General features: G+C 40.0%; 1 protein-coding gene across 3 annotated transcripts in view; it reads right to left on the bottom strand.

The window, feature by feature from the left end:
• Positions 1-83: 83 nt before the first annotated feature.
• The window catches only part of TOM1L1 (target of myb1 like 1 membrane trafficking protein), a 33,856-nt gene continuing 12,913 nt past the window's right edge, over positions 84-21,026 (bottom strand). For all 3 annotated transcript variants that reach the window (XM_027691818.1, XM_027691816.1, XM_027691815.1), the window contains exons 3-15: positions 20,776-20,854; positions 14,767-14,916; positions 14,230-14,349; positions 12,583-12,687; positions 11,876-11,992; positions 8,820-8,953; positions 6,348-6,408; positions 4,853-4,970; positions 3,978-4,074; positions 3,450-3,510; positions 2,509-2,593; positions 2,154-2,226; positions 84-1,197 (exon numbers count right to left, since the gene is read on the bottom strand). In XM_027691818.1, the coding sequence (XP_027547619.1) occupies positions 1,134-1,197; positions 2,154-2,226; positions 2,509-2,593; positions 3,450-3,510; positions 3,978-4,074; positions 4,853-4,970; positions 6,348-6,408; positions 8,820-8,953; positions 11,876-11,992; positions 12,583-12,687; positions 14,230-14,349; positions 14,767-14,907 (1,176 nt within the window). In that variant the 5' untranslated portion in view covers positions 14,908-14,916; positions 20,776-20,854 and the 3' untranslated portion in view covers positions 84-1,133. The remainder of the gene's footprint in view (positions 1,198-2,153; positions 2,227-2,508; positions 2,594-3,449; positions 3,511-3,977; positions 4,075-4,852; positions 4,971-6,347; positions 6,409-8,819; positions 8,954-11,875; positions 11,993-12,582; positions 12,688-14,229; positions 14,350-14,766; positions 14,917-20,775; positions 20,855-21,026) is intronic.

The following is a 21,026-nucleotide window of genomic DNA, read 5'->3' as shown; positions in this document are numbered from 1 at the left end:
AAATACTTCCAAAACCACCTACATTTGGTGTTTCAGGGAATACACAAATATGCAAAAACTCTGAAGAAATGAGAGTTAACTTCTCAGTAAGCATTTGCTTTTATTTGGAATTTTGTGCTACAAAAATTGCAAAACCAGCTGAGAACTTATCCCTTAAACAGTTACCATAAGGAATGTTTAAAATGCAGTATTTCACAAAAAATTAGCTTATCTGCTATGAACATGAACTATGTCCTCAAATTTTATATCAACCATAAATTCAGAGAACTATACCTGTTAAAGTGCACAGTTTACATTCAGCATTAAAATAGATAAGGCACTGTAATTTTTTAAAGATAAAACTGTTATTAACAGGGTTAAACAACTTAATTAAAGTAAATGGATAACTACTGCTCATCTGCATTGTAGATAATTAATTTTTCCTTCACCAGAACAATCTCTGCAGGGCAGGAACATTGAGAGAAATAATTGATCCCCCTTCAATATTTACTGAGTAAATAAAAGCAACAACAACAACATAGGAACAGGCAGGTTTTTTCTGTTCTGTTAATCATGGATGACAGCACTTTGTGTCCCATAGCTTTGGTTCTCTATATTGGGGGATTTTAGGAAGGAAATAAAAAAAAAGAAAATGTGTATTCAGGATATGATTGTAGGAAAGTAACACTGTGTCTTCAGATATCTCTGAAGAGGCCCAATTTTAGAAAGAAGTCCTGTATATCAAAACCCCTTTATAAATTTCCAGGGAGATGAACACAGAGAGCAGTGAGGCCAAAACAGAAACTGGATTCTGCAGTTTCTGTAAATGTAGTGTCCTTTTCGTTTACTTGTGTCAGGTGTCAAGTGTTACTTCCTACACAGGTGAATTTAGAAGTCATATTTTAAAGGCCCCCCAAATACCTCAAAATAACCATGCAAGTCACCGTGAACAACACACAGCTGAACATTTAGGACAAATTGTCAAGGTGTGTAGATCCAAGTAACTCTTCAGCTTGCACACAGCTTAGTACTCCAATACTAATTATTTGTTGTGCCCAAACCTCTTGTGTTATTCACTTTGTAGGTTACAGGAAGCACTGCCCAGGAACAGCACCAGAGAATAACGTGGTCAGGACAAGATTCCCCCTCCACCCTCAGCAGTCTGTGTTCTTTTTAACTTCTGGCTTCAGCACATCATCGATTTCTTCATAAATAGCTCTGAAAGAGGAGGAATGACATCACAGGTGTTTCCTTTGGACAGAAGGCACCAGTGCAAAGCTGTCCCAGCACGGACTGCCAAGGGTTTGTAGTGTTGCCTCAGAGTGGCTTTGGTTGCAGGATGCCCAGGTTTCCATGGAAACCAAGAGGCAACCCTGTGGTGCTGCTCTGATTAGACAGTTAATGAGATACCTCTGGACATTGTCACTTCTGATGAAACAAGTTTGGGAGCAGGACTGCAAAAAGCAAATGGCAAGTGTACCACCATGCAATTACTGCACTAATTGAAACTAAACAATGAAAGCTTTGTTGAGGTTTTTCTGCCTCAGAATTCAATGGTTCCTTGGAAATAAGTTTTGTATAGATGGCTCTATTTTTTTTTTTTTTTGCAATTTACTGGTAGAAAGGAGAGTTCAGCCATCTGTTTAGTTTCGTATTAATTTGCTGTCTGACTCTTTTGGCCCTCTGGAGAGTCCCACCATCTATTCCTTTTTGTAGTTTATATTTAAATTGATGATTTTCTTGACATGCAGTAGAAAAACATTCTTAAAAATCACGATTGCTGTGAACTGCAATTCCTTTGGTTACCTTGTTCCAGAACTGCCTGTGCTGAAGTGTCAATCAGCTTCCTCCACCAGGACCCTTTACCATATTTCATTCACCTTTCTATATCACTGGACAGGATTTTAGTAGATCATTTTTGACACAGCATTAGTCCTCTGTTTTTACAGATGCCATTTAATGAGCACATTATAGGAGTTTATTCCTTAATTGGTTATGCCATAAATATTGGAAGAAAATATACAAAATGCAGCCACTGTCAGGTACATCAGTGATCCAGTTGGTCAGTTAACTCAGTCTAAGTGGTGTGGTCTGTTTTCTCACTCAGAAGAAAAAGCCATCTTGCCTTCGGCATGTGAGAAAACTGTATTCTGTCTGGTTTAAAAGTTACTTACTCAGTGGGAGCCAAGGGATCAAATTCCATTATCTCGTAGTAATGAGATGACTGTGGCTTGTTCTTTGATGCAGCTGAAGAATAAAGGCAGGCAGATACATTCAGATTTAAATGACAGTGAAAAGCATATTTACTACATGTTACTTTTAGTGTCCTCCTGAAAGCAGCAGATTATCTGCTATGGATCCAGCTGCTTTAAATACTAAAATGGATAGACTCTAATAGAAGCCATGAGCAATATGAGAGTTTGTCATTGATTGTTGCTGCCCATAGACTTAAGCAATCATTAAGTAAAGGCCTTAATCTAACAAGAAAAATAAATCTCTCTGAAACAGGTGGTTTGCAGTACTTGTTACCTGCTGGTGATGGTCCATTCAATGGTGTCTGTCCAGCCTTCACATTTATTGGGTTCAGAGGCACTGGGCTTAAAAGAGTTGCCAGCTAAGGACATGAAGCAAAACCACGCTTAAAAAGTTGTTCTGTGAGAACTGGTTTGATTTAATTTATATAACTGCTGACTTATCTTTACTCTCAGATTATTGCAGCTCAAGTTCTAAGGTCAACATTTAACAAGCCAATTAATCTCCATTCCCCACACAAACTTTGAAGCATCTTTTAGTGTCATCTGTAACACGTTTATATAATTTACTTCTGTGTAATTTGTTACACTACACAGACTCAAAGACTGGCTCTTGTTTGCAGTTTAAAATAAGGACTATACATATGTGTTTGGGGGCTGCTTCTCATCTTTTCTATTTCATGCTGCCTACTCCAGAACAGCATTCAAATTCATACCATTACCCCAAAGCCCCTTCATGTTCTTTGCATTCCTTCTGTCATGGCTGTTTCTCTGCACATGGCATTTGTCTTACACTGCACTTGGGGTTTAAGTGTTTGATTTTTTTGGTGAGCTGTATTTCTGGGATTTTCCTTTTTTTATATTTCTTTTTTTTTTAATATCTTATTTGGTATAGGAAATACACCAGAGTAACATCATGGCAATAGGAGGAGATCTCAGCTTGCTTCACATAGCAACAAATTAAACACAAATAATAGAGCAACTGCTTTCTGCAAACTCCCCTGGGATTGTGCTGGACCCAAGGAAAGATTCTTTCATATTAGCAGCTGTGGTATCACAAGAGGAAAGCTGACCTGGTCACCAGGTTCCCTGATGTATGGAGGATCAGAGAACAGATCTTTTGTATCCCACTTGGAAGCAGTCAGGGTACATCCAAACAGTTCTCACTTTGACAGCTGCCAGACAAGAATGATTATCCTGAACATGAGCATTACTCACATTGCTATAGGTATGTCCAGCTGGGTTGTTCACATTATGGTTTTGTGCTTCAGTTGCAAATCTAGGAGAGAGTAATACATGGAAAGTAACTAAGAAATGATCAAAACTGTACAATCCAATTATCATTATTTTTTTCGCGGGTCTGTCTTTCCTGTATGTCACAACTGAGAGCAGCACAGGCAGGTGGGCCAGTGTCCCATTCAACAAGGACACCTCTCCTACCTTAAACTCTTTTACTGACCTGTTTCATGTTTCTGCCTTTCACGGCAGCACTCCAGCAGAAAGCCACAGATATCTCAAGTACATTTTGCCTGTCAAGATACATCTCTCTCTATAACTAAATAGTGCTGCCAGAATAGTTTATTTTAAGCCTGTTTAGCAATGTCTAGCACACAGGTAGTTTTCACTTGTGTAAAAGTAGTAAATCTGTGTTCTCAGATCTTTCTGTACTGATTAATTGAATTACAGAGTACTAATACCTCTGAGGATCTGTTATCTGCTCCCATTCCTTGATAAGAGAGTACTCACGGGGATTGCTGAGCTTTTGTAGGAGTTGCTGAATCCAGCTGTGGATAAATTGATGGATGATGCCTGTTTTTATCTTCAGGGTGTGCAGATATGCCATCTGAAATTCAAAGCAATAATTAATGATCACTTAAACATTATTAAGCTGATGTTAGTTCCTTTGAACACTGTAAGAGTAAAGTTTTGTTTGGAAGGCCTATAAAGAGTCTGAAGTGAATTGCTGTTTATCACATGAAAGGCAAAATTTTAATAACTCTAAGAAGTAATTGATCCAAGACATTTATCTCCTTAAAATATCAGAACAACATCAGTAGTGCTCTACATGGTAGATACCACTTAAAGCTCTTTTCACTATTTCTAAAAGATTAAAATGGAATTCTAGGCATTTATTCCTGGGGGGACATGCACACCTTTAACTTTAGTATATGGACTTTCTTAGAGTGGGTAAAAGAGGGGCTTTTACAAACACTAATTCAGGGCACCTGAAGCCAAGTCTTTCCAACACCAAGTGATTCCTGAAAAAACTCTGGACATGTTTCTTTCTTCCAAGCCTTCCAAGAACAAGCAACTCCTGGACTGTTCTACAGGCCCCACTGGAGTAGAAAACAGAGCATGTTCTACTACTCAAATTTACATAATGGGGAAAAAGATTATTGCTTCCCCTGTAAACAAATTACAGGGAACCTTATACTACCTTACATTTTTTTCCCTAGGTAACCATATCACTTCTCCTTTTAAGAAGATTTAAGGAGCATTCTTGAAGTTAAGGAGCATCTTTGTTTTCTTTCTTATGAGAAACTTCTTGACTCCTCCACTAAGCTCTTGTTGGCTTGTTTTAGGAAAGCAGATTGCAAAGGAAAGGGATTTTCACCACTTACTAGGGCCTGAAGGAGCCACTGCAGAGTCAGCCTGCACCACTGCTGACACAGGAGGTGGAGAATCTATGGAGAGGCCAAGTAGGTCACTTGAGGGAGCAGATGGCTGTTTCCTGTACAGCTTAACATTTAAAAAAGGGTAAGTTATTTTAAGGGGGTTTTTTTGGTAGTTTTTTTTTTAAGGAACTTGTATAGATTTTAAAACGTTGTTATTTTCACAGAACACAAACTTTTTAAATCTTAATATTAAAAATTGGCAAGTATGAGAGAAGATCAGGACTCTGTATGTGTCTGTGTGTGTGTGTGAAATATAGCTAATGAAAAAAAAATGCATTCCAGAAAAAAATCAGTTTCAAAAGATAAAGAAAACCATTTCTAATGCAGAAAACAGAAAGGACTCAGTTCTAAAAAGCCACTGTGAACTTGTTTAGATACAGTTTGATATCGATCTTCTGATCGATCCTGTACAATTATTTTCATGCTACTTATTTATGATACTTAGATTTATCACATTCTTAGGAGATTGATTTTTTCCTGTCCTGTATTGGATAGGCAAAGTTCAAAATCACAACAATATTTTCTAGGACCCAAAAAAGGGTTCCCTTTGTTCCTCCTGTTGGCATTAAAAATGTAGCCGGCCAAAGCTCTTAATAAAACCACATGCTTGAATCATACAGGTTTGGTCACACCAGATGAAAATTAAATAATTAAAGATGATGCATTTTAAACTCTGAGACTCCTGAATAATATAAAAATGCACAGAGAGCACCATTTGGACTATTAACTAATCCAACAGTGCATCCATCAAGCAAAACCATCCACCTACCAGTCTGTAGTAATAGTGACTTTTCAAGGAAAACAAGAACATCTTCTACCTTTTTTTAATAATTGTCAGCAGTATTTCAGCATTCACAATGCATTTTCATGTTGAGTCCTAGACTACACAATTATGGCTTAGCAGAAGCTGAAACATGTGCAAAACTACTTTGGGCAATATAATTAACAATTATAATTATCAATCAATAAAGGATAGTCATTAAAGATTTGCATGATTCACAATTCAGAAAAAGCTTTGAGTCAGGAAAAAAACCCATCAGCAAAAGTGAATTCTGATAGTGCAACAGCATTTCAGTTCGTAAATTCTTAACAGAGAACAAATGAAAAGAAACATTATGGTTTCTCATTTTGTGTATGGCAGATAATTGTGCTTAGCTGGAGAGGTAATAAACCAGCATTTGAATAGATCTCTCTCTCTCTCATTTTTCCTGACCAAGCTTCCATTTCAGATTTCACACTTTTTTGTATTTTAATTACATGAATTTGCATGTAATTCTGCAAGTGAAACTCTAGAAAATCAGGAAGAGTAATATCAGCGTGTTCTCTCCTGTACCTCTCAACTAGAGAATATAATTCTGCATGTATCAAAAGGGTATTTTTCACAACAAAAAGAAAAAGGAATGTTTGCAGCCCTGCAGTTGATGAGTTCATCCATAATTACCTCTTCACGTTCACGTTGTATTCTCTGGTTCTCCAGAAAACGAACTCTGTTTCGAGAGAACCTGTTGAAGTTGCAGAGTTAAATGTTCATTCTCACATTTCTCTGATGCCATTCATAAGAACATGAAACTGGTTCTAATTAAAGTTTGATTATCAAAAGAGTCCAGAGGCACCAAACAAGCACTACAGGTGGTGTCTCTGGGGCACTTGTCCCTGCACAGGCAATGTGATTCCCCTTCCAGGGCTGTGCTCACCTACACTAACACCATCTGGTTTTTTCCTGGGCTCGCATTTGGACACAACCCTCTGTTTGTTCCAAAACACAACCAAGGCACAGCTGACAATGGTTTGCCCCATTTCATGCCAGATAGGTGACTATGAACACACACTGCACCAAATCTGGCTCCTCCTGGCCAGAACACTCTTCCAGCTGAGCCCCAGGAAACCTTCTGGGCAGCTCCCTGCATTCCCTCATGCCATCCCAGGACAAACCATGTGCCTATTCTGGCACGCAGCCCTCTCACTAGTTCAGAAATTTGAAATAATTTTTTTAAAAAAGGAAGCAAACAACAACAAAAAAATCTATCTGCATAAATGTGTGTGTACTACGAGTGGCAACAGTGCTACTGTGGGTCCAGAGGAGACCCAGGCAAGTGACATTCAGCATCCAGAAGGTCACTGTTTCAGCACCAAGAGCCCTGAGTGACACGGACACGAGACTGCCTACACTGTTCAGTGTTACTGTACCAGTGAGGCCCAGAAAGAGAACACAGATGAACAGAGGAACAGAAGGAAAAAGCCTTTCCAACTGCAGAACACAAAATGTTTCTGCGAAATCCAGGAAGGACCAAGAGGCTACAGACACTAGAGGGAAGCACTGTTACACACAAGAGCCCTTTGTTGCACAATGGAGGTTGCTCCGGATTTAATTTGGATTCTACATTGACAACGAGAAACAGAGAATGCAGCACGACTTGTCCTCAAACAATACCCACAGTATGAAGCAGATGCAGCTCGTTAAAAGCAGTTTGCCCTTTGCACATCTCATTGTTCAGAGGGAGAGCCAAAGAACAAATCTGCAACACAAAATTAACTAAATACATTTTCATACTTCAGCAACTCCAAAGTGCAATGGATCTGCACCCAGGAAGACTCATTACATATAAACCATAACATTATAGTGTTAGAATGCAGTATTTTCTGTCCAGTTTCGTAATGGCAAATTAATTAGTCCTTCAACCACCAGGTCTTTCATAAGGAATTTGTTAAATTATACCCACAAGCTTCTATTCACAGTTCAAGAGATTCCTGGCCTTGCCAGTATTCATCAGTTGTAACAAAAATGTAAGCCCACCTCTGACTTCAGTGGATTTACAAAAGCTGAACAGAATTCCTTTTTTGCTTTCAAAATGAAAAACTTCTTCAAGCAAGAATTGAGAACACAGTTCTTTCAAGGCAATTGCTGTAAATTATGGTAATGGTACTGCAGACATAAGATTTAGGGATAAATGAATAAATGACAACTAAACGTTGCCAAGATTGGGCCCAAAGTTTGGGCCTATGACACTTAGAAGAATTAGTGATATTTTCAGTGCAGCATTTGGAAGAGGATTAAAAAGAATAGATGACTAAATTCTATAAATCTGCTAAATTTAATCATGAACCATTGCACTTGAATGATTTCTAGAACATTTCTTAGCCATGGAAGAGATCAACTACTTAAGATGGAAGGGTAGCTCCTATTAAATCTGAATACTCTCCATGAGTGTACTCATGTGATATTTTGGGAGGTTAACACTGGAATTTTGAGTTTCACAATAATTTCAGTTTTGCTGGCATCTACTCATGCTACCAATGCCATAACAGACAAACACCCAGGATGTCAACAGGAGCCCTGCAGTGCTTTCATGTGTGAAAGAAAGAAACATTTTCTGCTGTAAGACAAGCAGAACAGTGTGTTTCAATCCAGCTGAGAACAGCAAGTGACTCTCTTAAGGTGTGCAATGAGGCAGAATGCTGCTCCATGGCCAGTTCCTGTAGTAAAGATGTCAAAGTTGCTTAGAAAGGAGGACAAGTATTCCTTCCTGGAAGCACAGACACTTAACAGAGATAAGGACCATCACCAGCACCAAAGGTTTTGCAGCAGGCTGATGACAAATTCACTGGGCACTCCCAAAAAGGAGTGTCAAATTCCAAAAAGAATCCCGTTTGTGGGCCTCCATCTGACTTACTGTCTGTGCTGTTAACTCCTTTTACTCCATTCTAATGGTTTTCTAACTACCTTCCTGAACCACTCCTGAAGTGTTTAGAAGGGGGCAAATATATAACTTCCTCTTTTTGCAATCATGTTTCTCTTCTGGATTTAAGGATAAAATCAGTCCCATGTGGAGGATCAACACTAGGGACCATCTGTCCACCAAGTGCACTTATTCAGTTAGGATTCCAAATGTGAGGAGAGAGACCCTGTACTTACCTTTCATGCCCGAGGAGGACATTATTCAGATCTTCATTTACTTGTATTAACTCAACTATCACATCTTCATTCTCCACTGTCACCAACAATTCCATGATCCTCTCCTGCATCATCCGGCAGGTCTTATACAGTTTCTGCCCGAGGCAAGGGAAGAAAAATAAATAAATAAATTGTAACTGTGATCTCTCAGTTTGTCAGTTCTGGAGATGAATGATAAGACACTCGAGCGTTGCAGACTCAGGCAATATTCCTTAATTTACACAAACCACATGTGCTATTTGCTTGAATTGCAAATGGCACAATGTTCATGTGTTTGACCTCTGCGGTGCAGGTTCCCAACTCCCACCACCACAGCCAGCACTCCTACCCAACCCCTACCTCTTGACCCATGTTTATTTCTCAAGATATATCTGTCTCTAAAGTCTAAATTACACATTGCAAAATAACACACATCCCTCTGGGTGATGTAGAGCAAATGTGATTTGATCCTGCTTGAAGCTGATTAAGCTCAGCAGGATGCTTGGATGTAATCCTGTTCAGCGTCTGCTTGAAAAAAAGACAACAGTGACCTGAAGGTCAGAAGTGACACAAGTCTCCAGCTCTAACTATTCCTCTAAGTGGGGAAGTCTGCATGCATTTCACCTATGCACTTTTGAGAAAGTAACACAAACCTTACAGAACCACTTGATGGGAGAATTATGAGGGTTCATCAAGCAGAACTTTGCATTATTACCACTTGAAATAGAACACAGTTTGTTTATATTACTCTCCTCTGTAGAACTTTGCATGTTCAAAGAAACAAATTCTTTAGCAACAGGAACTTTAACTCAGCCAACATTTTTTTTCCCCCTACATTTGCAAATGCTGGCTGGCTCCACTTAAAGAAACAAAAAATGGAGGGGGGAAATCACTCTATTTGCACACTCCTATCCAGAAATTTCTCTGGTATTATTTTCAAAGTGATCTGATTTTTCCTCAAAAAAACACATACTTCACGTAAATAAATTACTTATGTAAAAAGAAAATTTGCACCCCTTTGCCAACTCTGTGTCAGGATTACAGAGTGCTGTACTTTTCAGTACTGTATCTTCACAGCCCAGGATAAAATGCACAAAACCCTATTCAGCTTAATGTCTGTAATTAAATTTAACACCTTTCAGATTCCACATTTTACTGCCTGATCAGCATTTAAAAACCATGTATTTCTTACGGCTCCATTACACAAGCAGACTGGCTCCTTCGCAGGTATCAATAATCCAGAGAGAAGGAAATTGAGACTCTCATTTCAGGCATGGATCTGCCAGGCTTTGCTCCTCGTGCACTCTCCTTTTTTTTTGAAAAACTGGAGTTTTACAATGAAGGAGCAGCAGCTGGAATAACAATCATCAGTGATTCCCATACATTTGTGCTAATTCTTACCAGCTGCTGCTCTGGACCCACATTCCTGCACGTCCATCCAGTATATCTATTCACTATCCAGGACAAAAGTTTGTGACTCTTCTTGGCTGACACTGAGCTATTCTTTAACTACTATTATTGGCCAGCACATTATTTCAAGTAAGATCTGATATCTTAAGCCTTGTCCAAAACAGGGTGGAGAAAGGGAGGAGCCTGGCCACTAATGAAGATAGAGAACTGAAAACATGTTGCACTGATCAAGCTCACCCTGTTTTAGCGCTCACTGAGAGATTCCATGTAGTCAAAAGGACTGAAATCAGTGTCCCCAACACACTCAAAGCCTGAGCAAGCAGCTCTTTTAATAAAGGACTTTGTTCTCTGACAACAAAAGCCTAATCCAAGCAATCCAGGTAGTGCCACAAACAAAAGGGAACATTAAACACTGTTCAAGGAACAGGCTGGCCGTGCTTGATGTTTTATTCCACTCCATGCACAGGGGAAAAAGAACGGAAAGAACAACAGTGAAAGGAATGAGTTTTCAGCCACTCTCCCACATATGGGAACTCCACACCCTGTCCTCAACCTTTTGCCAACAATTTTATTACTGGGAGTGTCAATAGGAATCCACTGGTATACTGTGGGCAACTGAATCTGTGCACCCACATGCAGAAGGGCCACAGCAGGAGACAGGAAAGGAGAGACACACTTTTCCTGTTTCACAACCAGAAATATTTACCTTGTCATGGACTGGACAGAGGTGGCCGAGCAGATTAAACCACTGTATTCTCAACAGCACCCAGTAGGGGTTCCTTGCAAAGGAAAATTTCTACACTGGGCAGAAGAAGTGCACTCAAGGCTTGCAAAAATTAGATTAGTTCTCCAAAACATTTAATGCTGTAAAATCACTAAAAATGCATCCTCATCATAGAAGTTTAGAGGTAAGTTTAAAACCAGAAGGATGTGATAAAAGCTTTTCAAGCTCTTGCACACAATATGGAACAGAAAAACTTCCACTGACATAGGTCACTATTGAAATGCTAAATAGAAAACACAGCATAAGCAAGTAGAAGAAATGATATCACAGGGGGAACATCTACACGTTCACTGTCGAATCCAAACCAGACTATTGCAATACAATTCCTTCAGGCTACACTTTGGGAGCACGTGGATTCACCTGTAACACAGCAAGCTCCCAATCTTTGAGGTCAAGCCAATGCTTCATATCCCTCACTGGCCTTCAGTCTGCCTCCAAGGTACTGGTAATAACAAAGAGAGCACTGAAAGCTGCAGGATGGATACGAGAGCGAGACTGTGTCATCACCTGTTTTCCCACAAGGCAACTGCGTTCGACTGGAATGTTCTCTGGGCTGTTTGACAGAACATGCTCAACAGAGAACGCTCCATTATGAAATTCCTTTGCCCTTGGAATTCCCTAGAGCTTAAATTTGCATTGCAAGCTGTATTGTCTTTTCCTGACTATCTCGATGTCAGGGGCAGGTGAAGGAGACAAAAAAAAAGCTGAGCAAAAACCAGAGGTTGAAACCTGTTGATGGATTCCATCTGTCAGTCCGAATCCAGATGTTAAAAGAAAGGATGCAACATATTTTAAAATCAGCTTTAACCAAATCAACACGCCCCACCAATAAATTATCATATACCTGTAAAAGATTCATATCATCTGGATTTTCAGAGCCAGGAGCATTTTCTTTTAATATTGATGACATGACTCTCACGTTCATTTTTGCCATATCCAGTTCACTGTACAGTTTCCCAACCTGTTGAATTCAATAGGAGAATATTGTGTAGGTAAGCAGATGAAGCAGAATAATTCCTACCCCTAATACATACTTTCTTCCCCATTAGGTATAATATGAGCCTAATTAGCATTATTTTACTCCAGTGACATGCCATGAAAATGAATGGAATTAGCTCAGCTTTTATATGTGTAATCAAACTAAGATCCAAGCCTGATAGCACCACTTGTTTTCCTTGCAGCTAATCCCTCTCACTAATGTTACTCTTACTCCTTTTAGTTAGCTACAGGGAGGCAGGAATGGAAGTGAACTGTCCTTTCCTTCCTGCTTTCCAGAAAAATTTTTTCACACAAGCCTTATGTAAAAGTAAGTTTGGCTTTCTCACTCACCTTTGAAGTAGTTTTTATCAATCTGCATAGCAGCATTGTAAGACGTGATTAGATAGTCACACACTTGAGTAAATGATTCCAGGAACCCAAACCCATGAATTTGGAGCTGTATCCCTTGATCTGATGGTCCCTTCAGTGGCCTGAGCACCCAGGCTGCTGGAGTCACACATTAACAGCACGTTTCAAGTGGACCTGGCCTGCTCTAAACCTGTAGTACTGCACCTGCTCTGGAGTCAACAACAGCGTTGGGCCCGTGGGAAGAGGCAGGAAGGAACGTTTGGCAGGACAAGCAGAGGAGGGTGATGACTTTGTAGAAGACCGAGGTGTCTGTGGAAAGACAAAAGAGCAGAGCTTGGGTTGAACAAAAGAACTGCTGCAGACATCCTGCAGAGAGAGGATCATCCCTGTCAGACCAGACAACTGGGCAGCAGCTTTCTCATAATCAATGCTCCCAGGGAATTTGTTGAGCAAGGTCTGTTTACAAAAATAAATCTAATGGCTGTTCTGTAATGAAATGAGGCTTGGAATTCAAGTATCTTTGGGAAGGGCTTGCAAGTAAATTCCATCACAGGATAAAGTGGAAATGGCTAAAGAACAGGCTAGCAAGGAACTCTTGAGCCATCCAACAGCCAAGAGTCCCTCCCAAAGTGCCACTGCAGTTTTACAGTGAAGGACAGTTTAGAATGAGATCACACTTGGAAGCAGTAGCAAGGCTGGGGGGTTGAGTCTGGGACTCTGCAGAAGGTGAACAACAAAAGCCTTCTGGATTGAAAAGCTGGAACACTGTCTGCATAAAGCTTCACCTGCATTGTATTTGATCTGACTGCTAAAAAAAAAATCCAAATCCAAACCCAGCCAGCAAAGGAATACACACTACAGGTCCTTCACTTCCTAGAGACTGAGGTAAAAACTCTGTTCAGGTCTGCTGTTGCTGAGATCAACAGAAGGTTTGCCAGATTTTAACTGTCAAATACATGTGGTTGACAAAATAATCTCTGCTGTACTTGGTGAGGAAAATAAATTATTGTCTATTGAGAGCATTCTTCACACAGCTTGGTCAAACAACCTTCAAATACACAAGCTTTTGTGCACTCCACTATTCAACCATCAAATCAAACTCAGGATAAATCTGAGTTATTCCTGTCTGCAGTGATTATAGACATCTAAAGGTCTATATTGCAAAGTTTCACCCTGTGGTGGATAGCTTTCACACTGCCCAAAACTCTTGTGAAAACTCTTATAATAGATTAAAAACCAGGGAAAAAGGCCTTTAAAACATGTACTGTATTTTCAGCTGATGTCCAATGCTCAAGCCATACTTAAATTTAATGTTCTAGATGCTACACAATCCTACCTATCACACAGGCTTAAATAACAATTATTGTGTATGGACTGTGAAAACTGGAGAGATATAAAGATAATAATCTTTTTTATAGTTCTATATCTCTTGATTTAAGGATAGATGATGCTCATGTTCTGAACAGTATGTGTTTTTGTGAAAACCTTACTCATTTTGGTTGAGGCTTTCAGAAGCTGACAAGTTTGGAGCACTCAGCACTCTTTTTTTTGTAAAGTAAATAGCATGGCCAAATCTTTGAAAGTCTCAAGACAGAGATGCTTCATTTTTGAGAACATATCCACTAATTTGTGGTTGGAAATAAAATAAACTATTATATAGGTCAGGTTTCTTTGTTGTTATCTTAGCTGTTATAATTGAAACCGATTCCTGCTCACGTGCTTAAGTAGGTTTGTCATATTCTGCCCTGGAGCATTTTAATAAAAAAATCCCAAACCAAACACACCTTCTTTGTCTGCAGAGCTCAAACAATTAACATATCCTGCTCTTGAAGTATCCTTGTATATCCTCACCTTAGGTCCACCACTGCTGGTGTCAGGGGGTGGAAACTCCACTCCTTTCTTCAGCAATTCCAGGTAAACTTCTTTTACTTCGCTCACATCCACCATTCCTTGAAAACCTCGAGCCCACGTCTAGTGTTGAAATATCAGGAACAAAATAGTGACAGAAATGGTCAGTCAGTGGGTCAGACAAATTCTTTTAAAACATGAGGTCCTAAAAGCAGGTCATTCCCTACATCCACCCTGGATGGCTCCGTTCAAAGCAGGAGGAACCACAAAAGCTCCAGAGTTACCTCTCATCCTTGCTGAGTGCAGCCACAGCCACAGCACGTGCACAGACTGGGAATAAAAAAGATGGAGGTTTTCCAGTTGTCTGCCTTTGTCTTCCAGTCTGTGCTACTCCTGCGTGAAGCAGCAGCAGCAAGAACAAGGTCTGCTCTAGGAAGAGGTTCCCGGGACACGTTATGGTACAGAAATGGGCTGCACCATGAAATGTTTCCCATACAGCAGAGACACCGTGAGCACTTACAGTTTGCTCTATAGACTCACCATGATATAGGTCAAGATTTTCTCCTGCATGTCAATTGGCAGATTGTATCTTGGGTTCAGTAATTTCACCAGCTTGTCTTTGCAGAAATCTTTCTTCACAACTAAAGACTGGAATCTCGGGCCACAGTTCTCCATACACATGTCAAGCAGCTGCACACACAAAAATCCTTCTGTTACACAGAGACTAGGGAAAAAACCCACATCTTGACTGCTTTTGTTTCCTTTTGTTTCGTTTGTTTTAAGGAGTTATGAGGAATAGCAGGAATGAACAGATTATTGCAGCTCACTGTGTGCTCTGTTATACCTGTGCAGTACAAAGGAGATGTGTCAGCCACAGTTAAACTGTTTTTAACAGAGAAGCGTGGTCACACTTGTTTCCATGTCATAGCAGTAACTGAACATACAGTACCTTAACAGCATGAAATCTATCCAAAGCTTAAAAAGATTACTTGTACAGACTTAGCAATAGAATTAATTCACTGCCTAGCACATAGGTCTGACAGATTCTGAAGAGCTCTGCAAGAGAAGAAAATGACATTACTAAATGCCTCTCTTCTAATCTGCCCTGTAAGTGAGAGACTAATGATAAAATAGAAGAGAACAAAATCAACAGCTCAGAGCACAGTTTCTTCATGCTTTTCAAAGGTCACAGTGATTTGAAACAGAAGAGCTGAAATGTTCCAATTGTCAGATTCATCTTCATGAAGGAAGTCTACTTCCAAAACTCTGCTTGAAATGCTTGGAGTAGGATCCCTGTAAGCAACATATCTGCCCTATGAAACACAGCAGCATGAGGTGGTGACATAAGGCTTCTCTCCCTTGTACATTTGGAGGTGGCCAACTACCATTCCCATTTTACAGAAGAGATATCAAAAGCTGCCACTCCATCCCAGTCACTTGAGATCAGGCCAGTACAAGTCTTGATGGGAAACTGGGGTCAATCAGATTGGATGCAGGTTCAGGAAAAATGGTCACCCTCTTGGTGCTTCTTGCCCTTCAACTGCAGCTTCCCTTTCCCTCCCAGTGTAAGAGGGAAGGTGAGAAGGTGAAAGCAAAGGGTTGACATTAACAAAAGGCTGCAAAATTTCATGGGTTTCCGGGGAAAACTTCCCCTGAATCGTGTAACAGACAGGACATATTCTCAAAAGGATAAACATATTTTAAGGGATGATAATGTAATCTCGATAAAAGTAGGTTAAATATACTTTCCTATTCAGAGCAGACTATATTTGACTAAGTGAAATCATTTTAGTAACTCATTTTCTAGCCTCAGGACTTGGGGATTTTTCTCTCAGTGTGATCATGAATTTACAGGAGAACAGGTTTAAGACCAGAAGAAAATACATTGCCAAAATGAAAACAGGGTAGAACAAAGAGACTCTGGCAGACTGCTGTGCAAAAAACTAACTGAAAGATAATTACAAAAAAAATCTTGGCTAGAAACATTATTTTTCATAGAGAGTACATGAAACATATGCTAATAAGCCAAGTTATTTGCCTGTGCAGTACTTCAAAGATGGTCTGTGTAAAATATTTTCAACCCAGTGCATGGGAAATTTGGTATGCTACTCCCTATTATTAATTCTCTACTTAAGGGACTGGGTATTTACCCACTGAATGGAAGTACTGAACTAATGGGCTGGATCCTCCACTCAATTATGCCAGTCCAGCCCACTCAGAGAGAAACTAAGCTGGTATGAGAAAAAGAAGAATTTGACTCAATTATTTTTAACTGGACCATTCATGAACAAGCCACTTTCATGCTAATAACACCTTTCATTAGAATTTCAATACGGGTATTTATTGTGCAAATAGGACTTCACCATCCCAGGGAGCTCCACTGGAAGGAGTAGATCCAAGGTGGCCAAGTCAGCTACTGCTCCACATAGCACAGTGGAATCTCAACAGAAACGTGTTTTAATAACAAAACTGGCAAATTAATTTCAACCAAACTTCCTGTAAGTGACAGGTTGGATATGAGAAGGGTTGGAACGGACAGAGATGCTGCTCCAGGCTCACTGATACCAGAGCAGATCTGCACTGAGCAAAAAATGGGGAAACCTGTGTAATCCCAGCCTTTTGGTTGGAATCAGAATCACAGAATTAATGTGGTAAAAGGCATCTATAGAGAGGTGAAACCAAGCTGTAAAGCAGAAACAAAAGAGGGAGAAGTTGGTGAGTGTAGCAGAAAGCAAACTACATTCCTTATCAATAGAAACCTCAATCAGAATTCCATAAGATTTGCTGCTCATCTAAAGCAGCCAGGAATGGTCCATAAAGCTGTAAGGAATGGGTGCAGTGTGTGATGGACACTTCTCAAACCTAAGGTCAGTACAAGAAAACACAGATGAACTCTTTGCTTCTTCGCATTTCTGACTCAAAGGGAACAAGCCATTAATCCATCTCCAGGATTACACTGTATGAACACACACTGATGTCTCCCCAGAAGAGTTTTTGAACAGCAAGATGCTATTTCCAAGGCCAGCACTTAAAACAAACCGGTATGAGCAGCTCTTTCAGCTGCCATTCCCCAATTACAGTGCAGGGGCTACGCTCACTTTACCAAGATTCAGCATTTCAAAAATATTCCATTTTCAGAAGTCTTCACTTTTTCAAATTTCACATTTCAATGTCCCACTCAATGTCCTTTTCTTTTCTTCTTTGCCCACATATACCATAAAGTATAATAAAATGGACTAGGACTGTTTTGATAGAGGAGATGGAAGGCTCTCTCATGTTTTTGTTTTTTAGATCCTCCGCTCTGTGACATGTTAATTTAACAAAGTAAAATCTGGAGGCCACATTTGCCATGCTAAATTTTTTGTACATCTAGAAAATTACAGACTATTGGAAGGAAAAGCAGAAATATTCTTAGGAAAAAAACCCTCCAAAATTTAAATCTTGCCAATCATACAATCACAGAATGGTTTCACTTGGAAGGGATCTTAAAGATCAACTAGTTCCAATGCCCTTGCCATGGGTAGAGACACCATTTGCTAGATCAGGTTGCTAAGGGCCCCATACAACTTGGTCTTGAACACTTCCAGGGATGGGGCATTCCCAATTTCACTGGGAAAATGACTCCCTTTAAAACATTTCCCAACAATGTAATGCAGAAATGAAACAATAATCCTAAATTTCTGCCCACTGCTTTGAATGTAAGAGTGTGTGTGTGGACACAGGCACAGAGAGGGACACGTTCAACGTGAGATTTAATGTGACAACTGAACAGGTACCCCAGTGTTCACCACATAAACAGAGTTTAGGTATCCAAAGTCTATCAGTAATAAAAAGTCAAGTAACACACACACACACTTGGTTGGATTCCAGGCTGAAAGTTCTAATCCTCTTCCTTCTGATTGCACAATCTCCACTGCCAAGCCTCGGTGTTATCAAAGGCTGGGCATGGAGCAACTTCATGGCCTGACACACATAAACCTCCTTTCACATGACTTCACAGGTAAATTCTGCAGCTCGGAATACATGAAACCAAGCACATTATAGAGCTGGCACTCACCCTTCTTCCTCCAAATAAATAAATATGCACTTATGAGCCAGGAGAAGGAAGACACTGCTGAGATTTAACACGTCTCAATAACAGAATCAGGGCTAACACGTGCAGTTGTGCTGCTTTGATGAAGACACTCACACTTCATTCTGTGCTCCTTAAGCAGCTTCATAAGAAAGATTAAATTCTAGGATTTCGAGGTTGAGTAGAGAGAAGTGGATCAAAGCACCTTTCAAAAGAAATGCGATTTGTAAATCCTTCTTAATTTTATCTAATGTGGGTAAGATGTTGAATCTCAAAGGCTGGAGGACCCCATTTACTACAGGAAATACAGGCACTCACAGTCCATCAAATAAGAGTCCTTATTTTTGCAAAAATCTGGGAGGAAAACAACTTTATGAGATGAGAGTTGCACAGGGAGGGAAGGGCTTCTGTTTCAGAAATTGAAAATTACTTCTGTTTTTCCCTTTGCAATGATTTGCTGTTGTAATCTAAGCATTTCAAAATGGGAAACGGGAACAATTTCATTAAGGCAATCAAGAAGATAAAAACAGAAGACATAGCACATAGAGAGAGTGATTTGGGAACAAAGTTAAAAGCCACATGTGGCCAGGAGTGGGGTCATCAAAGGAAAGGTTTCACACATGTTAAACTGACAGCAGTACTGGTAAAAAACCAAAAAGGAAAGAAGTCAGGGGCAGAGGGAGAGGCAAAGGATGGAAGATCTTACATAAGAACTAAAGCTGAAAGAGAGAGTGTTAGAGGAAAGGCTGTAACTTATTTAAATTAAAAAAAAAAAGGAAAAAATATTGAGGAATACAGGGAGGAGAAACCTGCAGAGAGAAAACAGAAGATGGGCCAAAAGGATGCAACTGCCTGGCAGGCACAGGTAACACTTGCACATGTGAGTGGGTGAGATCAGACATGGAGAAAGGGGCCTGGGAAGGTACAGAGACTGAGTGATGAACTGCAATCCCAACTGATTCTGGGACACACTCCTCCTGCAAGCAAATGCAATGAGCTTCCAGGTCAAAGTGATAAAGTTCTTCCTTGGATACACCTGAAACAAGATCCTTCTCCCATTTTTATGTCCTCAAAGGCTGAGCTATAATGTCACCTTGGGTATATCTGCACTGTAAATACCCAAGGAACGGCTCCCAAACCTAAACACTGGGTTATCATAACTGACTGCGTCAGATACCCAGAACAGGACCTCGGTGCACAAGGACTGGAGGAGAAGGAAAGCAGAGCTGATACAGGGATGGCAAGTACAGTGGAAACCCAGTGTTTCTGTTATGCAAACACACAAAACACACAGACAAACGTGACTCACGAGACAGTGGAGGATGAAGCCAGGAAAGAAGTGAGGAAATGGAACCAGCTGAAGGTATACATTGACATGTTAAACACATTTATCTGCATCTCTAACTTGTCAGGAGACACTTGGGCAATTGCTAAGCGACCTACAATTCCACACTATCCATCACTGATCTTCCTTAATCACTTCTCAGCACATGTTGATGTAGATAATGATTTTGCACAACAAATACCAAAGCCGTGAGTAATAGCAGTCAGTGTGATGCAGACAGGCCTCTACAACCTCAAAAAAGGAAATGGTGAAAATAGTTTTAGACAATTAATGAAAGACAAAAGTTTCCAATAACTTAAAGCACAAATGATATGATTCTTCTCACAGTTGCACCATTGTTAGTCAAGAGTAAGTCAAGTCAGAAACTCAGGACTTATGACAACATTAGGAACTTCCTGCTGCTGCCTACATTATCAGTGTAGTGGAAAACAGGGAACTGCATTAACAAACTCCATTAAATCTTAAACTGACTGAAATCACACCTCCCCAAACACTGGGGCAGTTCAGAAACACTGTCAGGTTTTGGAAGCCAGGTTATGTCAAGTGAGGATCTTTCCAGTTACTACAACCTTTAGTCATAACATCTGGATTTCACATGGCTTACCCTGTCTCTTGCTCCCTTACTTAACTCATTGTTGCTACCTTTTCATGCAAGTTTCTCATTTACATGTGATAACATTTATCTTTACAAAGCAGTTATCACACATTCCACCATGCTGCACGCTGTGCTTAGTTTAACTAAGATCAGTACCACAAGGTGAGTAATAGAATGGTCAAATGTAGCTTTTATGTAATATCCCAACCTCCATGTCTTTCACAAACAGGTGGGGCACTCACAGAGGGACAGTCACTAGAGTAAATAAGAGCTATACTACTTTTACATAGTACAAATTTAAAAAAAAACAAAACAAAACAACAAAACCACAACAATAAATGTCAGAATTTGCATCATCCAGGATTCCATGGAATGCTGGCAGACCATCTGATCTGCACTGTGGCAGTGCTGTGCACACAAACAACAAAGACTGAAATCATCCCGGAGAGTTGTGTCAGGGATAATTTGCATGCCACCTTATCGTTTAGAATGTTTGCCTCCTTAGTGTCTAATTAATGTAAACATAGCTGTACTTACAGACAGGGTGAGCCTGATCTCCTTATGGTTACAGTTTTTTGCAAGCTTTTTCTTTAGTGCCTTAACTGCATCTTTAGGCCTGCGACAAGAAATTAAGGAGAAAAAGTTACCAGTGGAGTTGGGCTGTTTTTTTAGTTCATAACTTCATCCAAGACCCAAAAATATCGGCCTGAGCTACGGGACCAAATTCACCTCTGTATTTACACCCACACAAAACGAGAGCAATTGCCCCATTGATTTCAGCCAAATCA

Source organism: Neopelma chrysocephalum, unplaced genomic scaffold, assembly GCF_003984885.1.
Source record: "Neopelma chrysocephalum unplaced genomic scaffold, ASM398488v2 Primary Assembly neopelma1_84, whole genome shotgun sequence".
Lineage (NCBI taxonomy): Eukaryota > Metazoa > Chordata > Aves > Passeriformes > Pipridae > Neopelma > Neopelma chrysocephalum.
Note: the sequence above shows the minus strand (reverse complement) of the source record. Positions and strands in the feature narration are given on the sequence as shown.